This window comes from Prionailurus viverrinus, chromosome B1 (assembly GCF_022837055.1).
Source record: "Prionailurus viverrinus isolate Anna chromosome B1, UM_Priviv_1.0, whole genome shotgun sequence".
Classification (NCBI taxonomy): Eukaryota; Metazoa; Chordata; class Mammalia; order Carnivora; family Felidae; genus Prionailurus; species Prionailurus viverrinus.
This window is the reverse complement of record NC_062564.1, coordinates 139,952,666-139,971,170: the sequence shown is the minus strand read 5'-3', so window position 1 is coordinate 139,971,170 and position 18,505 is coordinate 139,952,666. Positions and strand designations below refer to the sequence as shown.

General features: G+C 34.6%; 1 protein-coding gene across 5 annotated transcripts in view; it reads left to right on the top strand.

Annotated features, from left to right (window-relative positions):
• Positions 1–18,505, top strand: part of CFAP299 (cilia and flagella associated protein 299) — a 631,144-nt gene that overhangs the window by 572,170 nt on the left and 40,469 nt on the right. For all 5 annotated transcript variants that reach the window (XM_047857288.1, XM_047857287.1, XM_047857289.1 and 2 more), the window contains one exon: positions 3,763–3,892. In XM_047857288.1, coding sequence (XP_047713244.1) covers positions 3,763–3,892 — 130 coding nt within the window. The remainder of the gene's footprint in view (positions 1–3,762; positions 3,893–18,505) is intronic.

Genomic DNA, 18,505 nt, shown 5'->3' with positions numbered 1-18,505 from the left:
AATGAAGAAAGCTTTAGGGTGTTTGTGGATACCATCAAGGGACCAATATGTAAATTTTTGGATTCCCAGAAGAAGAGAGAGATAAAAGATCTGAAAATTTATTCAAGAAATAATGGCTGAAAACTGTCTAAATCTGGGGAAGAAAATGGACATCCAGATCGAAAAAGCTGAAAGAATGCCAATTAGAGAAATCCAAATAAATCCGTATCAAGACACATTATAATCAGATCATCAAAAGTCAAAGAGAATTTCAAAAGAAGCAAGAGAAACATGACTTGTCACCTCCAAGAAACCCCCTTTCCCTTAAACAATCAGCACATTTTCAGCAGAAGCCCCGTAGGCCAGAAGGGAGTGGGAAGATATATTCACAGTGCTGAAAGGAAATAAAAAAGCTACCTAGTAAAGCATACTCAGAAAATCTGTCATTCAAAATGAAGGAAGACAAAGATTTATCCAGACAGAGAAAAGCTGAGAGAGTTCATCACTCTGCTTACAAGAAATGCTAAAGGGAGTCCTTCGGGTTGAAATGAAAGGATGCTAAACAAAATACGAAAGCATGAGAAAGTAGGAAACTACTTTATGTAATACATAAACAAATACAGAGTACTATACTACTGTCATGGTGGTGGGCAAATCACTCCTAATTCTACTATAAAAGTTAAAAGTTAAAATAGAACTAAAAATAACATTAAAAGATAACACATTATGAATAGATGTAAACCATGACAACAATAATACAAAGTTCATGAAGGGGAGAGGTTAAAATGTAGATTTTATGTATGTGATTGAACTTAAGTTATTATCAGTTTAAAATTGACTATTACAACTATAAGATATTATGTGAACCCCAAGGTAACTACAAAATAATACTTATAGAAGATACACAAAAGGGAAAAAAAAGGTATTCAAACCGCATCAATAAAAAAAATCAAAACACAAAGGAAGACAGCAAAAGAGAAGACAGGCAAAAGACTCTAAGACCATCAGAAAACAATTAATAAAATGACACAAGTAATTTTTTCCTATTGATAATTTAAGTGTAAATGGATTAAAATGTCAGTAAAAAGACACAGAGTGGCTGAATGCATCTAAAAACAAAAACAAACAAACAAACAAACAAAAACTCAACTATATGCAGTCCAAAACAAACTATTCAAAGATGTGGCAACTTCCTAAATGTATATGCACAGATCAATGTATAAAGAAAATGTAAGTGCACCTGGGTGGCTCAGTCGGTTAAGCGTCCGACTTCAGCTCAGGTCATGATCTCCCGTTTGTGAGTTCGAGCCCTGCGTCGGGCTCTGTGCTGACAGCTCAGAGCCTGGAGCCTGCTTCGGATTCTGTGTCTTGCTCTCTCTCTGCCCCTTCCCTGCTCACACTCTGTCTCTCTCTGTCTCAAAAATAAATAAAGCATTAAAAAAAATTTTTTTTAAAGAAAATGTGGTCTATACATACAATGGAATATTTATTCAGCCTTAAAAAAAGAAGGAAATTCTTCTTTTCAATATGTGATAACCGTGAGATCATGACCTCAGCTGAAAGTAAGAGTTGGAGGCTTAACTAACTAAGCAACCCCCAAATTAAGTTTTTGTATAAAGAACATATATATATATATATACATATACACACACATATATATATTACACACACATATATATGTATTATATACATATACATACATATGCATATACATATATATGTAATATATATAACATCTAAATATATATATAATGTAATATATATAAAATCTAAATATATGTATAATGTAATATATATAAAATCTAAATATATATATATATAAAATCTGCCTGGATTTTAATAAGATTTTTAATTTGAGATCAGAGCAAGAAGATAGGAATGTGTGATATAAATCATGCCACTCTAAACACAGCTATGACTCAAGCATTTTACTGGGATTATCCCTATCTATATGTCTCATAAATAATTATTTAGAGAGACATATATGAGATTTCGAATCACACCCATGTCCCCCCTATTCCAATTTAGCAATCTTTTAACTGAATAGCCAGTTAGGTGGAGGTCAAATTATCTTAATTATGGATTAAACAGAATTTGAGAATATAGCCTGGGTGCATAGTCATATTGGCTCCTAATACCTTCACCACTGTATTGAATTTATCACCAGTGCTGTAGGCTGCTACCTTAATATCAACCTATTGAGGGCTGAGCCTGCCATGATAGACTTCACTTTTGAAGGGTAGGTAAAGTAAGGATGTAGAAAGTCATGGGTACTCAGCATCTTTCCTCTATTTACCAATCAAATAGTCATTCTTGCTCTCTTGGGGAGGACAGACTGAGCACACAAAGATAGTTAGAAAACCACTTTTCCTAACTCTGTGCTTCAGAAAGGGCAGGCATTCCTGTGTCTTGACCATAGAAAAAGTAGTAGGGGAAGAGAGAAAATGGTTCTAATTAATATGCACTCAATCATATAAATATATGATCGATGTAGTGAGTCCTTTCTAAGTAGTGAAAGATTTGAGGGTAAACATTACGTTTTCTGGTGATAGCACAAAAATTAATGCCTCAGAAAACACTCATTCAGAGTGCGTTTAATCAATGAGTAAAGGGAATAATAAAGGGCAAAACAACACAGATACAGGATAATATTAGACATATGAGAAACATGTTAACATTTGAACATACTAACATACTGTTAGAATTGTGTTAATAGGAATAAGATCTGTGAAATTAATATATTGAGAATTCTTACAACTCATCTTAAGTAACATATTAATTTTTGACAAATAGGTATAAAGCAAGACATAAAAAAAAAGTGGGAGGTTTCCATAGATCAAGCACAAAAAATAGGAATAGGATAAAATGTATGCAATGTTGAGCAGTAGAAAGAACACACATGTGCTTTGAAACACAGATCTGGGTTGAAATATTAGTCCTATGATGTATTCGTTACAGGGCTTCAGCCATGCCAGCTGACCTCCTAGTCTATTTGCCTTGTCTGTGAAATGAGAGCAGCTTCATATGGGTGTTATGATAGAATACATCACATCATGTCTGGCCTATGATAACCTCTCAAACTCGCAGAGTTTCCTCGCTCCCTGGGAAACATATTATTAAAAAATAAAGCCTGAAAGAAATGAATTAATTTGTTTTGAATGAAAGGAGGTGACTTAGCCTGCTTTTCCTTCCAGTAAACAGTCTCTTAATACCCTGAATACTCTTAAGACCCTGAAGAATCTGAGCTGGAAGAAGTAGATTCAGAATGCGTCAATTTTCTCCACGACTTCCTAGGGAATAGATTACTGGAATAGGAACCTAATGCCTAGAGTGTCCAAATGAGGATATTATACAAAATAGTCATAAATATGTATTCAAAGAATTTGAGAATAGCCCAGCCTAATCTTTTCTGCAAGAATTTTATCTTTTTAATTTATTTATTTTTGAGAGAGAGAGTGTAAGCAGGGGAGGGGCAGAGGGAGAGGAAGAGAGAATCCTAGGCAGGCTCCACACTGTCAGTGCAGAGCCCGATGTGGGGCTCAATCCCACACACTGTGAGAACATGGCCTGAGCCAAGATCAAGAGTCAGATGCTTAACCAACTGAGCTACCAGGCCCCCCTCTTCTGCAAGAATTTTAATGACACATGTGTCTTCCATGGCTTTACAAACTATGATCCAGTTCATTTATCTTGAAACTGAATTGCCCCAAATATTTTCTCAAATATATTTGTCAATTTATTGTATCATACATATACATTTCTAATAGATATTTATTTTTCTAGCTTTTACAACTGGGACAGTCATATTGCTGTTTGGAATTCAACTCCCAATTATCAAGTGATTGCTGATAATCTAGAAGGCTTACTTTTCAAATACAAAAGAGACAGAAAAATTCTCAATGTGGATCCAAAGGTAAGACTGCTTTTACATTTATATATCTCTCCAAATTTTGTTGCATTTCTTCCATTATTAAAAAATCTATTAAATATTTGACATTCTTCAGTATTTGAATCTAGAAATAAAAGGCTATGTTGAAATGTAGAGCATGCATTATTCTTAAAGAAAAAAAAACCTTCAAATTTAACAAATTTTTGAAAATCAATAAGGAAGAGTTTGAGAGAATTTAAATAGAACTCACAAGTGAGAATGCTTCTTTGTGCCTACCAGCAAAATTAGATCAGGGAGCCAGTGAGCAATGCATTTGTGTGCTCTGATCCTGGGGATGTCCAGTACTTTTTGCTCTAAATGGATAGATGAATCATTTACAGAAGGGAGACTCTCACCTCACAAATGTTCCCAGAATTTTAACGTCCCTTTTTGTACGTGACTAACACTGAAAACAGTATTGCCCTTAGTGTATTTCTAAGTGGTAACTTAGAAAATATATTTTATTTGAATATTTTAAAGACATGTCCCATGGTATTTTGAACTTGTTCAAGGACAAATATTTATATATTTTCAAAGACTGTTTGCATCCTGACTTTTAATCATGGCTTGTCATATGTTTGGAGGTGAAGGTTAAAACTTAAAGTCATTTGTGCTTGAGTTGCTTAGGCATTTTGTTTGTAACTTCTGGAAAACATGTTATTCACATGACAGCATCAGTCTAAAATCCAAGTCAAGAAAAATAATCCTTCATAGTGAAAGAAATAAGAATTGTATGATATGCCTAGGATAAGGGCAATGATGGACCAAAGGAAAGTGGGAGTCTGGTTCTAAAAACTTTTCCAAGACTTCTTAGAAATTTAAAATTGAAAAAACAAAATGATTTTTGTTTCATATCTACTTAGTGTAATTTCTTGCTCATAAAAATTGCCCAATAACTCAAAGAATGCTAAAAAAATTGCTCAAAGAATGAATAAATGAAATTTTGTAGTAAGAAATGGATTGTTGTCTGCAATCAGATATAGCTCCAAATATCAGAAACCCCAACACAGTGACTTAAACAGAATAGAAGCTTCTTTCTCTCTTAAGTGTGAGTCTAGATAGTGTGACTCCAAATCTAAAATGGCAGCTCCACAGTCTATAGGCAAAGGTGGACCTCATCCTCATGGGCCAAAACAGAAATCCAGCCAAAACAACCACATCCCAGACAGAATTCATGGAAGGACATCCCCCCTCCCCCCCCCACCCCCCACAGTACCTTTTAAGGAAGTTTTCCAAAAGCTACTTCACAAAGGGTCACTTATGTTCCATGGCAAGAACTTAGTCACATGGCCATATCTATCTGCATAGAAGGCTGGGAAATGGAATCTTTATTCGGGTGGTCAAACACTTAGCTGAAATCAAAAGTTCTGGAAAAGGGAGAAAAGAGGTTTGGGTAGACAGCTAGTATTTCTGACACAACACTATCTCCTTCAAGAGAACACTTCTCTTGTGGTGCCTGGCTATCCCAATAGGAGGAGCATAAAACATTTGATCTTCGGGTTGTGAGTTCAGACCCCACATGGGATGTAGGGATTACTTAAATAAATAAAAGTAAAAAAAAAAAAGAACACTACTCCTTTTTTTCTTTTTCCCTTTGGTCTCAGGTTTCTCATTAGTAAAATGAAGGACTGAACTTGAAAATCATTGGGGCCATATTTAGTATGAATTTATGAATACCAACACATCTTCTCTCTAGTGGTGCCCCTTTCCTTATAACAAATGAGTGTCAAAATTGAGGCAAAGTACAGGAAACTTAATAAATTACATCTGCAGAGACTTTGAGAGGGCTAAAGATATAAAATTATTAACAGCTTCATGAAGATGTGTGAAGTAAATTTTTGAATCAGTTTTGAATGATATCACACTTAAACTACTTTAAGCTTTAAGGCTCTGTTTTAACTAACAGCATGTATATACTTCAAGAATGTATGTCATGAATTATAGTTTTTATAGTCTTTGTGGAATCATTATTGAATACAAATTGTTATTTGAACATGGTTTAAATAACTTAACTAAAACACTCATTTCCTAAATAATTAATCATGATACTTCAAAGATTTAGTCAGCAATATATGAAATACAACATTTTCCTCTTTGGGGGAGGAAGGTTTTGATTATAATTTGACTATAATTCAAAAGATTCATGATGAGTCTGAAGGAAAGGTATTTCCAAATCCTGGAGAAAGAACAAGGGTTTAGTTAATTAGTGATGAGAAGAAGGAATTACTAAAAGAATTAATTATAAAAAAATTATTGGTGGGACACCTGATAATATTTAGATACTTATATGTATTTAATTTTTATATTGATTTTATCTCTTTGAAGATAAAAATTAATAGATGACCTAATGGAAAAGAATGCTGGTTTCAGCATCAATAAGCAAAATTCTATGCCTTACTTTACTGTTAACTGACTGTCTGACCTTGAGAAATTCACTTAACTTCTCAGGGTTTTCTAGTTCATAATGGAAGATGTGAGTGTTGTTGTTGCTGTTCCCTGATCTCTAGGGTCCCTCTACAGCCCCAGTTCTTGGAGATTCTGACTCCACTGGTCCCAGACATACATATTTTCACAGGCAGCCAGTGAGATTCTGCTACAGATGATCTATGAACCACAATTTGAGAAAAGCTTCTCCATAAAAAGACAATAATCTCAAGAGATCTAGCACTCTTGTTTTCAAACATAAGCGTTCTCAAATATATTTTGATTTTTATGGATTAGATATGAAATTATCATGTACCTCTCCTACGTGCACCCATACAGTATCTGTTGTAGACACGCCTACAGGAGAATCAAAAAATAAGTTGTCAAGTTTTTTAAATTACAAATGCACAATGATAAGATACATTTTTATACTCAACATTGTTATGAATAATTTTATTTGAAATTCTTGCTAAAATAAACACCATAACTTATAACTCCAAAATGTGCTCTAAAATATTGTAAGAACAATACAACTCAACTCTCCTTTTCCTTTCCTTCAGATGATCTCTTTGCAATATTTTATGCTTAAAATTTTTAAAGGTCAAGATAAATGAAAGGTGGAAATTGTGATAAACAGGATGTCTTTGCACAAGACAGATGTAGACTCATTAATTCTGAAAAGTGGTTCCCACGAAACATAGTTGTTTGTGAACGGTAACAGTGGAAAAAAGAAAATTGTGCAGATCTTAGAACAAGTAATATGAGTTCATTGGTTAAGAAATTCCAAATGCAATAAGAGTTTGGTTGCATTGAAAACAGGACCACTGGCTTTAACTTCCCTGCAGCTGTATAACATCTGGAACAAATAAAGTTAGTTTCTATTTTTGAGTGAAGAATGCTTGTCTGAGTGATTCACACCCACCAAAATGTTTCCAGTGTATTATCTTTAGAAGGATTGAGTGGAAGCACTTTGCACTCACTCCCTACATTATCTGGACAAATGAAAAAAAATAGGCATTTTTCTTTTCCTTTTAGGAAGCATCAACCATGGGAGAGTTTCCTTGAGTCTTAGAATAACCTAGGTGGTCTAAAACCTTCCTGATCTACTAATTGGAGAGACAGATTGTATAAAACAATTAAAAATAAGAAAAATCTTCCTTGGGGTGCCTGGGTGGCTCAGTCGGTTGAGCTTCCGACTTCAGCTCAGGTCATGATCTCACCGTCTGTGAGTTCGAGCACCGCGTCGGGCTCTGTGCTGACAGCTCAGAGCCCGGAGCCTGCTTCGGATTCTGTGTCTCCCTCTCTCTCTGACCCTCCCCCATTCATGCTCTGTCTCTCTCTGTCTCAAAAATAAATAAACATTTAAAAAAAAAAGAAAAGAAAAATCTTCCTTAATGTCACCAGCTTTTCTCCTCTCCCCTCTTCCATTCACTAAATGTGAGAGCCCATCACCTGGAAAAATGCCTGGTTAATAGACACTTAATAAGTATTCATGGAATAAATGGTTGAATGATTCCCTCCAAACACACAAAAATAATCCTACGCTAATTAAAAGTTGGGAAGGAGATTATGTCTCTGATACTTGAGATAGCAGTGATAGCCAGAATGGGAATAGCCACCTCATTCTATATTAATCCAAATAAGCTGGGAAAACACAACTGCAGGAGTTCGTCAGCAGAAACAGCTCTTGCAACTGTAGTTTTAAGTTTTGTAAAGGTTATACAGAAATTTTAATTTTGGTATGTGTTTTCAAGTTTTCTTGTGCAAACCCAGGAATATATAATTTAAACTATCTCAAATTAAGACTGTTGAATTAGAACATGCTTTTAATTTATGAGTAAATTGACTCAAACATGTTTAATTACTTACTCAAAGTCACATAGTTCATTATTAGCAGAAACTAGTAATGGAGCTTAAATGTAAATATTATGAGACACCATAGGGGATCTAAAGATGAGCAAGAGTTCAACCCTTGCCCTTTATTAAGCTTATAATATATTTAGGGAAACAGACATATGAAAAATAATACGTGCTTTTAAAAAATATAAGCATAAGGCAGAAAGTGATATCTTGCAAAAAGAGAAATACTCTGGGAATTCCACGGAAGAAGAGATGATTATTGATCCGGGGTAGGAACCGGTAGAGAGGGCATGATAGAGGACAGGGTTGGGGATGGTTAGATGATAATAGAGGAGATAATCTTTTAATTGGACTTGAAGAATGATTAGGAGTTGAACTCATAGAGATGGTGAGGCAGGCAATACCAGGAGTGACCCCAGTTAGCAAAGATAAGGTTGATGGGGGTAAAACAGACAGAGGAAAACCTCACTGGTTCGATTTGGCTGATGTATTGGCTTGAAGAAGGATTGTCATGGGAATGAAGCATAGAAAGACTTGAATGCAGTGCTGATGAGAATCTCAGACTGGACTTGGTAGGAAATGAGGATACATCGAAGCTCTTATAGGAAAATAACAGGATGAAAGTTATGTTTTAAAGGGAGGAGAGGGTATACATTAGGACAGACTAAGGAGGACAAACTAAAGAAGGTGCCAGCATAACAGTAATCCAGGTGAAAGCCAAGAGGCCTAGAGTAGGGGTGCTGCTGTGGTTAGTAAGTTTCTGAGTTGAAGTTTTTAATATTGCAACTACCTGATCATTCAGGCAAAGAAAAAACTTAGAGAATGCATATGTTTGGAAAAAGTAGTTGAGAAGTCTCACTTCACCCCGACCTTCAGGAAAGAGAGAGAATATGAGCTAGTGCTGGACAAGTATAGAGAAAAATGTGAGCTTAATGAACATTGGTAAGTCTGTTGCCTTTTCAATTTTCCTTCCATCCTCCTTTTTTTAAATATATTTATTAATTTTGAGAGAAGAGAATGTGCAGGGGAGGGGCAGAGAAAAGAAGAGAGAGAGAATCCCAAGCAAGCTCTGTGCTGTCAGCACAGAGCCTGATGCAGGGCTTGACCTCACAAACCACGAGACCATGACCTGAGCCAAAATCAAGAGTCAGATGCTTATGCAACTGAGCCACCCAGGCATCCCTTCCATTCATCCTCCTTTTCCTAATCTGATGTTTACTGAGTAACTGCTGGGCACTGTGAGATTCAAAAATGAATCAGAAAGGTGGGTTTCTTGCCCTTAAAAAGCTTACAGGTTCATTGATGGGTAGGTGGGAAAATATAATATGCACAGAAATGGCAACCTAACAAATGAGCTGAGAGGGACAGAAAAAGTTCTAAGGAGTTGAGAGGAGGCACAATTTACTTTGGCTCTAAGGCGTTCAAGAATGAGTTAATGAAAGAGATAGCATTTGAAATGGCTCTTAAGGGATGGGTATGGTGAGGACGTGAGGACTGGAATAGAAGAGATATTCTGATAGGAAAGAGCCTCATATACATGGGTGGGGAAGGACCAGGCATGGGCTGCATGAGAAGGGAGAGGAGCCCCTTTGGGTTAAAGAGGAGTTGTGAGCATGCACCAGCTGTCAGAATCACCAAGGAAATTTTAGAATACATAACATCTGATCTCACCTCCAAAGATTCTAATTTAACTGGTCCAAGTGGAAGGCTTGGGCATCTCTACCTTTCAGAAGCTCCCCAGATGATTCTAATGTGCAACCAGGGTTGAGATCAAAGTGCAGGAAGGAGAGTAATAGCAGAGAAAATCTGAGAGAAAATGGAACTCTAAGTAGAAGCCAAATCTAATAGGGGTTTTTTTTTGGGGGGGGGGGGGAGGGGAGTTGTTTGTTTGTTTGTTTGTTTGTCATTTTACACGATTCAGTGAGAATCTGTACCATTTGAGTCATGACTTAGAATCAGAATTTCTGAGTATTAAAATGATTAAACAATTTTTAAAAGAGGGGATGTTATTCTTCTGCGGGCTAAATTCCCTTGGTGTGCAAAAGAAAATCAGTATGAAAAATATGAAATTTCATAGGACAGAGTCTCCTTTAATTATTTTTGTTTAATGTCTAATAAAGTACACTTGAGTGTAGTCACTTGATAAATGGCTGGTAAACAACCAAACAAACAAAAAACATGTTAAGATATCTTAGAAATGTGTGGCTTCTATTTGATGTAGGATATTGGCGAAACAAAAGACATTGTTATAGAATAAACCTTTCTGGATCCATCCTGAGTGTCACAGAACTTGAAAGGCACGTGCAATGCAGACTGTACATTGACTTAGCAGAATGTATTTATTTTCTCTTTATACATCAATATTCCTCACTGTACAACAGGACACCCCTAATCCAGACCTGTCCTTTTGAAAACTGTAATTGCTCAAACATAAAATGTGATAATAAATGCAAACTATTATCGTAAGTGCTCCTCATCAGTGTCCAACCCACGATGGCTTCATTAGGAGCGATTTCTGTCAATTCATTAAAGGATTTCCCCTTTCCCACTCCGCGCACTGACCAATCAGAGCCCTAGACTCCACCCCAAATGATTCAAACTGAACTGATCTGTGGGAAGGTTCAGGAATCCGTACTTTTAAATGTTTCCTCAGGTGATCCTACAGATTAGCTGGATTCCATATCCATTGTTCTTTTATTAGTAAATCAGTAATACTTTATGAGCTGTTGGTTTCACCTTACTGTATGTCCATAAAGTAATCAAACTTTGCTCCTCTAAAACAAGCTTTAATTCAACACTCTTAATTTTAAGTAGCCTAAATTACACATTCCTGAGACTGCAGACTAGAAAGTATAGACCATATACCAAAGACTTCTGGATAACCTCCACGGTAATATGACTGACCACACTAGATGCTTCCGTGGATAAACTGCTGCCATCACTATCTCACCAAGAATCACTTTGTCAGGCAGGTTTGTTCAGAAACTCAAATGAATCAATATATGCTACAGAAACTCATAAAGCATAAACTGAAACATGGGGCAGGAACATTTCTGGTCACTTTACTGTTGTATCTCCAGTGCTAGCATATGGTAGATGCTCAGTAAACATCTGTGGAATGAATAAATTGAATATTAAATATTTGCTAAAGAAATGAATAGTAGGGCCAAAAATAATCCTGGAAACTTTTGAGGTTAACTTTAAAATATTTTAGGATCTTAGGCACTAGAAACATATGTAGAGCTAATCTGCTATTTTTAGCAATTACCAGAGTAATGGACTCTGGTGCTTTTCCCTCCTTGGTAGGTGAATTAAACCTGGGGGCTCTTCGCTGAACTTTGGAGTGGTGACATTGGGTGTCAGGGCAGTGGTGATATGTTATGTCCATGGGTGAACGAGAAAAAAATATTTTTATTATTTTTATTATTTTTTAAAGTAAATGTATGGTCATCATGGTATGTTAATTCAGATAAAAAAAAGACATTCTACTTTTTCTATGAGCAAAATAATATCTATATGAACAAAGTTTAAGATTAAAAATAACTCCTACCAATAAAAACATATTTTTGTTTGGTCAATCTAGAGGAAGATTATAGTGGTATTTTATCACAGCTCTGCTCTGTTCTGTTCCTCCCAGCAACACCCACCCAAGTATTTGCTGCTGTTAGTAAGAAAGGTGTTAATTGCCTCCTTAATGCTCCCTCCCAGTTCACTGACTGCATTAAAATGAGAGGGAGCCTGTCACAGGATTGAAATTCTTCCTCTCAAAATGGAGGCCCATAACATTTCTACAGGCTGTCCGCAGATGATTCGAAGTTAATCTCTTGAGGCTCCACCCTCCTAGTGAAGGTTCGCAATTTTACAATCTGTCTTTTTACAGAGTTCAGATATATTTCCTGTTGGACATTTAGGGAAAACAAACAAACAAACAACCCATACTGAATAGAATATGTTTAAGCAAAGGTATGGTTTCCTCAAAGTCTCCAACAGTGTTCCCTCAAACCCCACGCAAACTTGAATTAATAGAGCAAGGGACACTGAATTACCAACACCACTCTTCTGGCTCCTAGATTTTCCTCCGAGGCCTCTTGTAAATGTTCCTTTTTAACTGTGGCACAGGCACAGTTATTAAGTAAAGCTGAGGCCTTGCCAACTTTCTGGTTTTGCTGCCCAAATTACTGAATGTTTGGTTGATTATAGCTCTAAAACACCCACATACTAAGAAGCTTTTAAACATTTTCTCCCCTGGGCAATCACCTGGTATACCTGAACTGAAAGTCTACCACATATAAATTAAGTATTTACTCAACAAACTGCTGCTAAAATCAATGGCCTTGAGGAATACATTAAAAATTACATAACAGAGCTTAGCTTTTATGAATTAGAACTCCTAAAACTTAAATGCTATGCCCTCCTCTTGACCTGAAAAACTGATTTTAATTTTATATGCAGTATTACAGAACAACCCCCAGAGATAAGCACATTGTTGTTAAGTGTCCAATGTATGAACTCATATATGAAGTGTAGGACAAGAAAGGTGAGCTGGAGGAAAGAAAAAGGTTAAATATAAAATTTTGAATTATTGTTTGTATATTAGTGCTTAGTAATAAGAGTATAAATGATAACACTTCCAAGTTGAATATCTTCAGTGAAAAGAACATATCCCAATAAAATATACATGACAAAGAAAAAAATGCTGCTTTAAGCTTTGAACTAGAATGGCAGCCTAGTCAAACATTATACCAAAGGTATAATAAGACCAACAAGGAAGTGAGAAAGGAGAAATTTGAACAAGAGAGGTTTAGTCCCAATTCACGCTCACTTTTTTGCAAAATTTATTGTCACAAATTAGAATGAGAAGCCTTAGAAAGAGGGGAAGGTTAGGTTCCTGGCTGAATGAAATGAATAAATAAGAACAAAAGAATTGTTTCCTCCATGATTTCAAAGACCTGATAGTTAATGACAAAGAAACAGACACCAGAAAACCCATGAGTCAGGCATGGAGTCATTGCAGGTGCAAAACCACAGTTAAGGGATTATTTCTAATTCAAAGGGAGCATGATTTCTTCTGGGTCTCAACAGTTGAACCAGTCGTCAACTCCCATGGCTCCTTCTTAACCATTCTCCACCCCAGCAGATGCTTAGAGTTTCTGAGGCACTGAAATCCCAAAGCAGAGTAAGGGATGTCGAAGTTTATTGGAACATGGAACACAATAGCCTGAACAGTGATCAAGGCCATTGGCAAGAGTGGAAAATCTTATGTTGACAGCTTCTCAATTGTTTTTGCTGGCTGGGATATCTCAGCGTAAAACACAATCAAACAAATGGTAGCCCCAACTTGGTACCCCAGAAAACTACCTCACGAACACATGACACTGCTCCAGAGGATAGGTTCTTAATCTTTTGGGAAATACAACTTATTTCAAAAGTCTGACAAATTTCATGTATTTGGCTAAAACAAACAAACAAACAAAAAAACACCTACGGTCATACACACCAAGTAGCATAATAATAGTTTAGGATATTGAAATCATAAATCTTTTAATGAATTCCACTTAAAAATTGAAGACCTGAGGACTCTCCAAAATACATGGAAGCAGTTGGAAGGGGCTGATAGAACAAGAGGAGGAGTAGGAAAGGGACAGGAATAACTACCAGGACTCAAGCAGGGAAAGGCCCTTTGAGAGGGGCCTAAATAGGGAAAATGAGTAAGACTTAAATAGGTCTTATCAGTTTTGTGATTAGGGCAAATTGCTCAATCTCTCTGAGCACTTTTCTACCTCTATTTTCTCATCTGTAAAATCCATAAAAACAACCGTTTCACAAAGGGTTGTTGTGAAGATTAAATAAGAAAATGTGTTTAATGTGCCAATGAATAAGGTGTTCAATGAACGAATATTGCTTCCTTGTGTATCAACTTAGAAACAGTGGACGTCCTAAAAGAATATCATTTTTCCCTGCAATAGTTCAAAGCTGGAAATAATCTGTATGCCCATGACTGGGCAATGGTTACATAAATTATGGTACATCAGCTCAGTGAAATAATATACCTGAGTCCTAAAAAAGAATAAAGCTGTATTTAGTGAGGTTGAGGTCCTAGTATGAGTAAATGTTCAAGATACATTAAGTGAAAAAACAAGCTGTAAACCAATGTAAATAATATTCTCTCCTATGAAGTAGTCATAATTTACATAGGAATTTCCCATTTATGGACATTTAGGTTGGTTTCTGTTTTTCTCTCCAAGTTAAATAACAACTGTCTATTACTAAGTTTCTGATTTAATCTTTAAGATGGATTCTTAACTTGGAAAATGTTTCATGAAAAGATAGATACATATATAGTAAAGCCTTATAGAGATACTGGCAAACTACTTTGCATGAGTCAATATCAGTTTACTAAACTATTGAAGGCTGACCCGTTCACCATGCCTTATTTATTCTGCATACTTTTTAAGCTTGTTGATTTTATAGTTCACCTTTATTTGGAGTCATTTTCATTTTCTTTTTTATTGTTATTAGGGATGAACATTTTCATATGCATGTTAGCATATTATATTTCTTCTGTAATTGTTATTGTCCTCTACACACTTTTATATAGAGTTTTAGTAAGGTTTTTTTTTTAATCGAATTTTAAGTATTCTATGTATAAAAGGTAGGAAACCTTTGGCTATCATACTTTTTAGTGACATATTATATTTTAGTTATCTATTTTTTAACTTAATGGGTTTTTTTTACTTTAAACTTTATAAACTTTTTTTACTGTTTTTAATAAAGTTTTTTTACTTTTTTATAAAGTTTTTTACTTTTTTTATAAAGTTTTTTATAAACTTTAAACTTTTTTTTTTTACTTCAAACTTCATAGTTCAAAACATTAATTTCCCTCTCTGATTTCTTCTGCGTTTCTATATTTAAAAAGATTTCTACATTAAGACTGAAACAGGGGCGCCTGGGTGGCGCAGTCGGTTGAGCATCCGACTTCAGCCAGGTCACGATCTCGCGGTCCGTGAGTTCGAGCCCCGCGCCGGGCTCTGGGCTGATGGCTCAGAGCCTGGAGCCTGTTTCCAATTCTGTGTCTCCCTCTGTCTCTGCCCCTCCCCCGTTCATGCTCTGTCTCTCTCTGTCCCAAAAATAAATAAACGTTGAAAAAAAAAATTAAAAAAAAAAAAAGACTGAAACAAATATTGACCTATATTTCCTTCTAGATTAGTTTATGGTTTCCTTGATATGTTGTTTAAATCTGTAATTTTTCTAGGATTTTATGGAGTAATATTGGAATCTTTTTACTTTGTTCCATCAAGTATTATTTCTCAGTAATTTCTACCTGTTGATCTTATCCCAATAACTTGTTTTACTTCTATTTTATATTTGGCTAGGAGTCCCATCTCTCTTGGGAACTAGTAATGACCTTCAGGTAGAAGTCTTTTAGCAGCTCCTAACAGTGCTGTGAATTTGAAATCAGAGTTTTTCCTAAGTACTGAATTTTCTCAACCAATGGCATCATTTATTGTTGTTGTATATGTAAAATTGTTTTTAGAACTCTTATTATGTGTTGTTAAGGAATAATTTTTAACAGAAAGTAGAATCGTGATTCTCATATAGACATAAAATAAACATGTGTCAAAGATTTTTAACTCATTAATTAATGGAGACCAGTAAAATGTTAAGATTGGTGTGAAGAAGAATTCAAAGGGCAGTGATGTAAAAAAGGGAATAAGAAATTCTGAAATGAATTTACAAATAGACACAAAACTGGCCTGTCAACATCAATGCAAAAATCAGGTGCATTCTAAGGAACACTACTTTGCATTTATATGGACATGAATTATTTGCATTATTATCAGATTTCTACAACTTACAGGTTTGTTATACCAGTTAAAGATGAGAAAACCTACATGAGTGAGTAGTCATGATAGCTGCTATTTGTTTTTTTCCCATTTCGGAGTCTCTCTCAATTTTTTTCTGACAGTCTCCTTTCCTCTTTTTAGCATAATAAATTCAAAGAATGATTATTCTTAGAAAATAAGACTGGTGCCATTAGATTTGCCTGGTTGTTTACATAAATGCAGTGAAAGTGTTATTTTACCATATAGGACACCTTAAGTTTCCTTTGTAAACTCTAAAACCATACAACTTTGAACAAATACTAAATTAAATTGTGTCTGGAAATTTTCATAAGGAATCTCAAATTGGGTTTTTAAAACCCTCTATTATTTGTTGACCTGAGGCAAGGAAACCAAGCCCAAGAAATGCTCTCCACCGTATTTCACCTGAAATACCTATAAATTTGGGTAAATTCCTATTTTCTCAAGGTCCCCCAAATATACTAAGGTTACATCTATTTAATATATAATATTCTTAGACTTTCTAAGCCAAGAAGTAGGCCAGGGCTTTGTAGGCATTGCTTCCATAAGTAAAGTCAAACTTAATCCCTGAAGAATGGCTGTTCCTACCTGATTAAGTGAGCATTATTTTCAAATGCGACATTGCAAGCAAAACCTTGGTTTTTCCATTTGTACAATTACACCCTGATTAAAAAACAAAATTAACAGCTTCTAATGGAACCTATGCAAATAACTAAATGGTCATGGAAAGTAAGTATAAAGTAGGTGTAAAGTTTCGTTTAATTTTCTCTATACTTAGAATCCAATGATGGGAAAGCAAAAATTAGAAAAAAAAATTGTCAGAGGATATTTGGACATTTATTAAGATAGGATCATATAATACAGAGTTATATATTTAATTAAATAAACATTTAAAATAATAAAACATTTTAAATAAATATGGACATTAAAATGATTGTAAAGACCTTATTTTTTATAAGTGAGGAATTTTTGTTCTTTGCTCTTTTCTTTTTCTTAATCAAGAATGTAATAAATTCAATACAAAGCACAGGAAAATATTCTTATAAGATGCAGAAGATTTGCTATCTAGAGATTACACAGAAGGTCAAAAAGAAAAAAAAAATCTTTTGTATAGTAGGCAAAGGAATGAACCAGTAAATAAAGAAAGCAAGCCCACCAAGATAAGGCAAGCATTACTAAAATTTTAGTACATTTCATCACTTCTTTACAAACTCAAGGACTATAAACCAAGGCAAGTAAATTTTATCTCCAAATTTTCCCTTTATTTTGATTTTTCTATCAAAGCAATTCTCAGTGTATCCAGTAGTTCAAAATAATTTTTATATTAATATTAAGATGTTATTTCTGTTAACATTTTAATTCACATTCATCGTTGCTCTCATCAAGTGAATCAGTATTTTAAGATTTCTCAATTTCAACTTCCAATATGTTGGTTATAACCCACATAAAAGTTCTTTCGAGTCCTCAGTAAGTCTCAAGATTGTATAGGGGTTCTGAAAAGGAGCAAAAAGAAAAAAAAATAAGGCCTGAAAAACACTACTGTATATATTTATACAGTGTATAAGTATATATAAAACCACTACTATAAAACCTCCTCTATAAGACAAAACTACTTTCTCTTTGGAATACAAAAGCCCATAGACAGTGGTATTAGTCTGTCCCTATTACTTAGTGTAACTCAATCATTCATATTAATTGAAATTTTAACCAAAGTAACTTCTATTTCTTCTGTTGTTATTCCTATCAGCTTTATTTGTTGGGTTTTTTTTTAAGGAAATAATAAAATTATGTATTTCTCAATGGCAATATTGCGTGTATAGAACATCTTTTTTAAATTTAAATTCTAGTTACTTAATATATAGTGTAAAGTAACTTCTATTTCATAGAGAAAACTAGAGGTAGAAAATTAACAATGGTCTCTCTTCCAAAAGCATTTTAACAGAAAGCCAAGTTTATGTTGCAACTTTTTTCAGCCACATACATACCTTTTTAAAGAGACAAAATGGGAATGTTTCATGAGATATAAGCAAAAGTATATAAATTTAAAATGATGCCTAATAATTAGGCATTAAATGATCAGTATTCTATCTTAGAAATTATCTAGATATCAAATTAATATTCATTCATTATATAATTCAACTTAATACCAGGCCAAGGTTTTATGTTACCTATAAAGATCTTGGGAATTAATTTCTAGCTGACATACTAAAAATAAAACCTAATTACCATTGAAACAAAGTTATCAGAATAATGATTTGATTTTGTTGAATACAAATTTACATTTTTCATTATCTTAAATATTGTGTAGGAATAATGTTAGCTTATTTGATCAGTATACCTGAATAAATTTAAGAAAAGCAAACCCAAGCAGAATAGAATGTAAGCTTATATTACACCCAACACTGATAAATCAGACTACAAGATTTTTTTTATACCAAAATCATTAGACTCG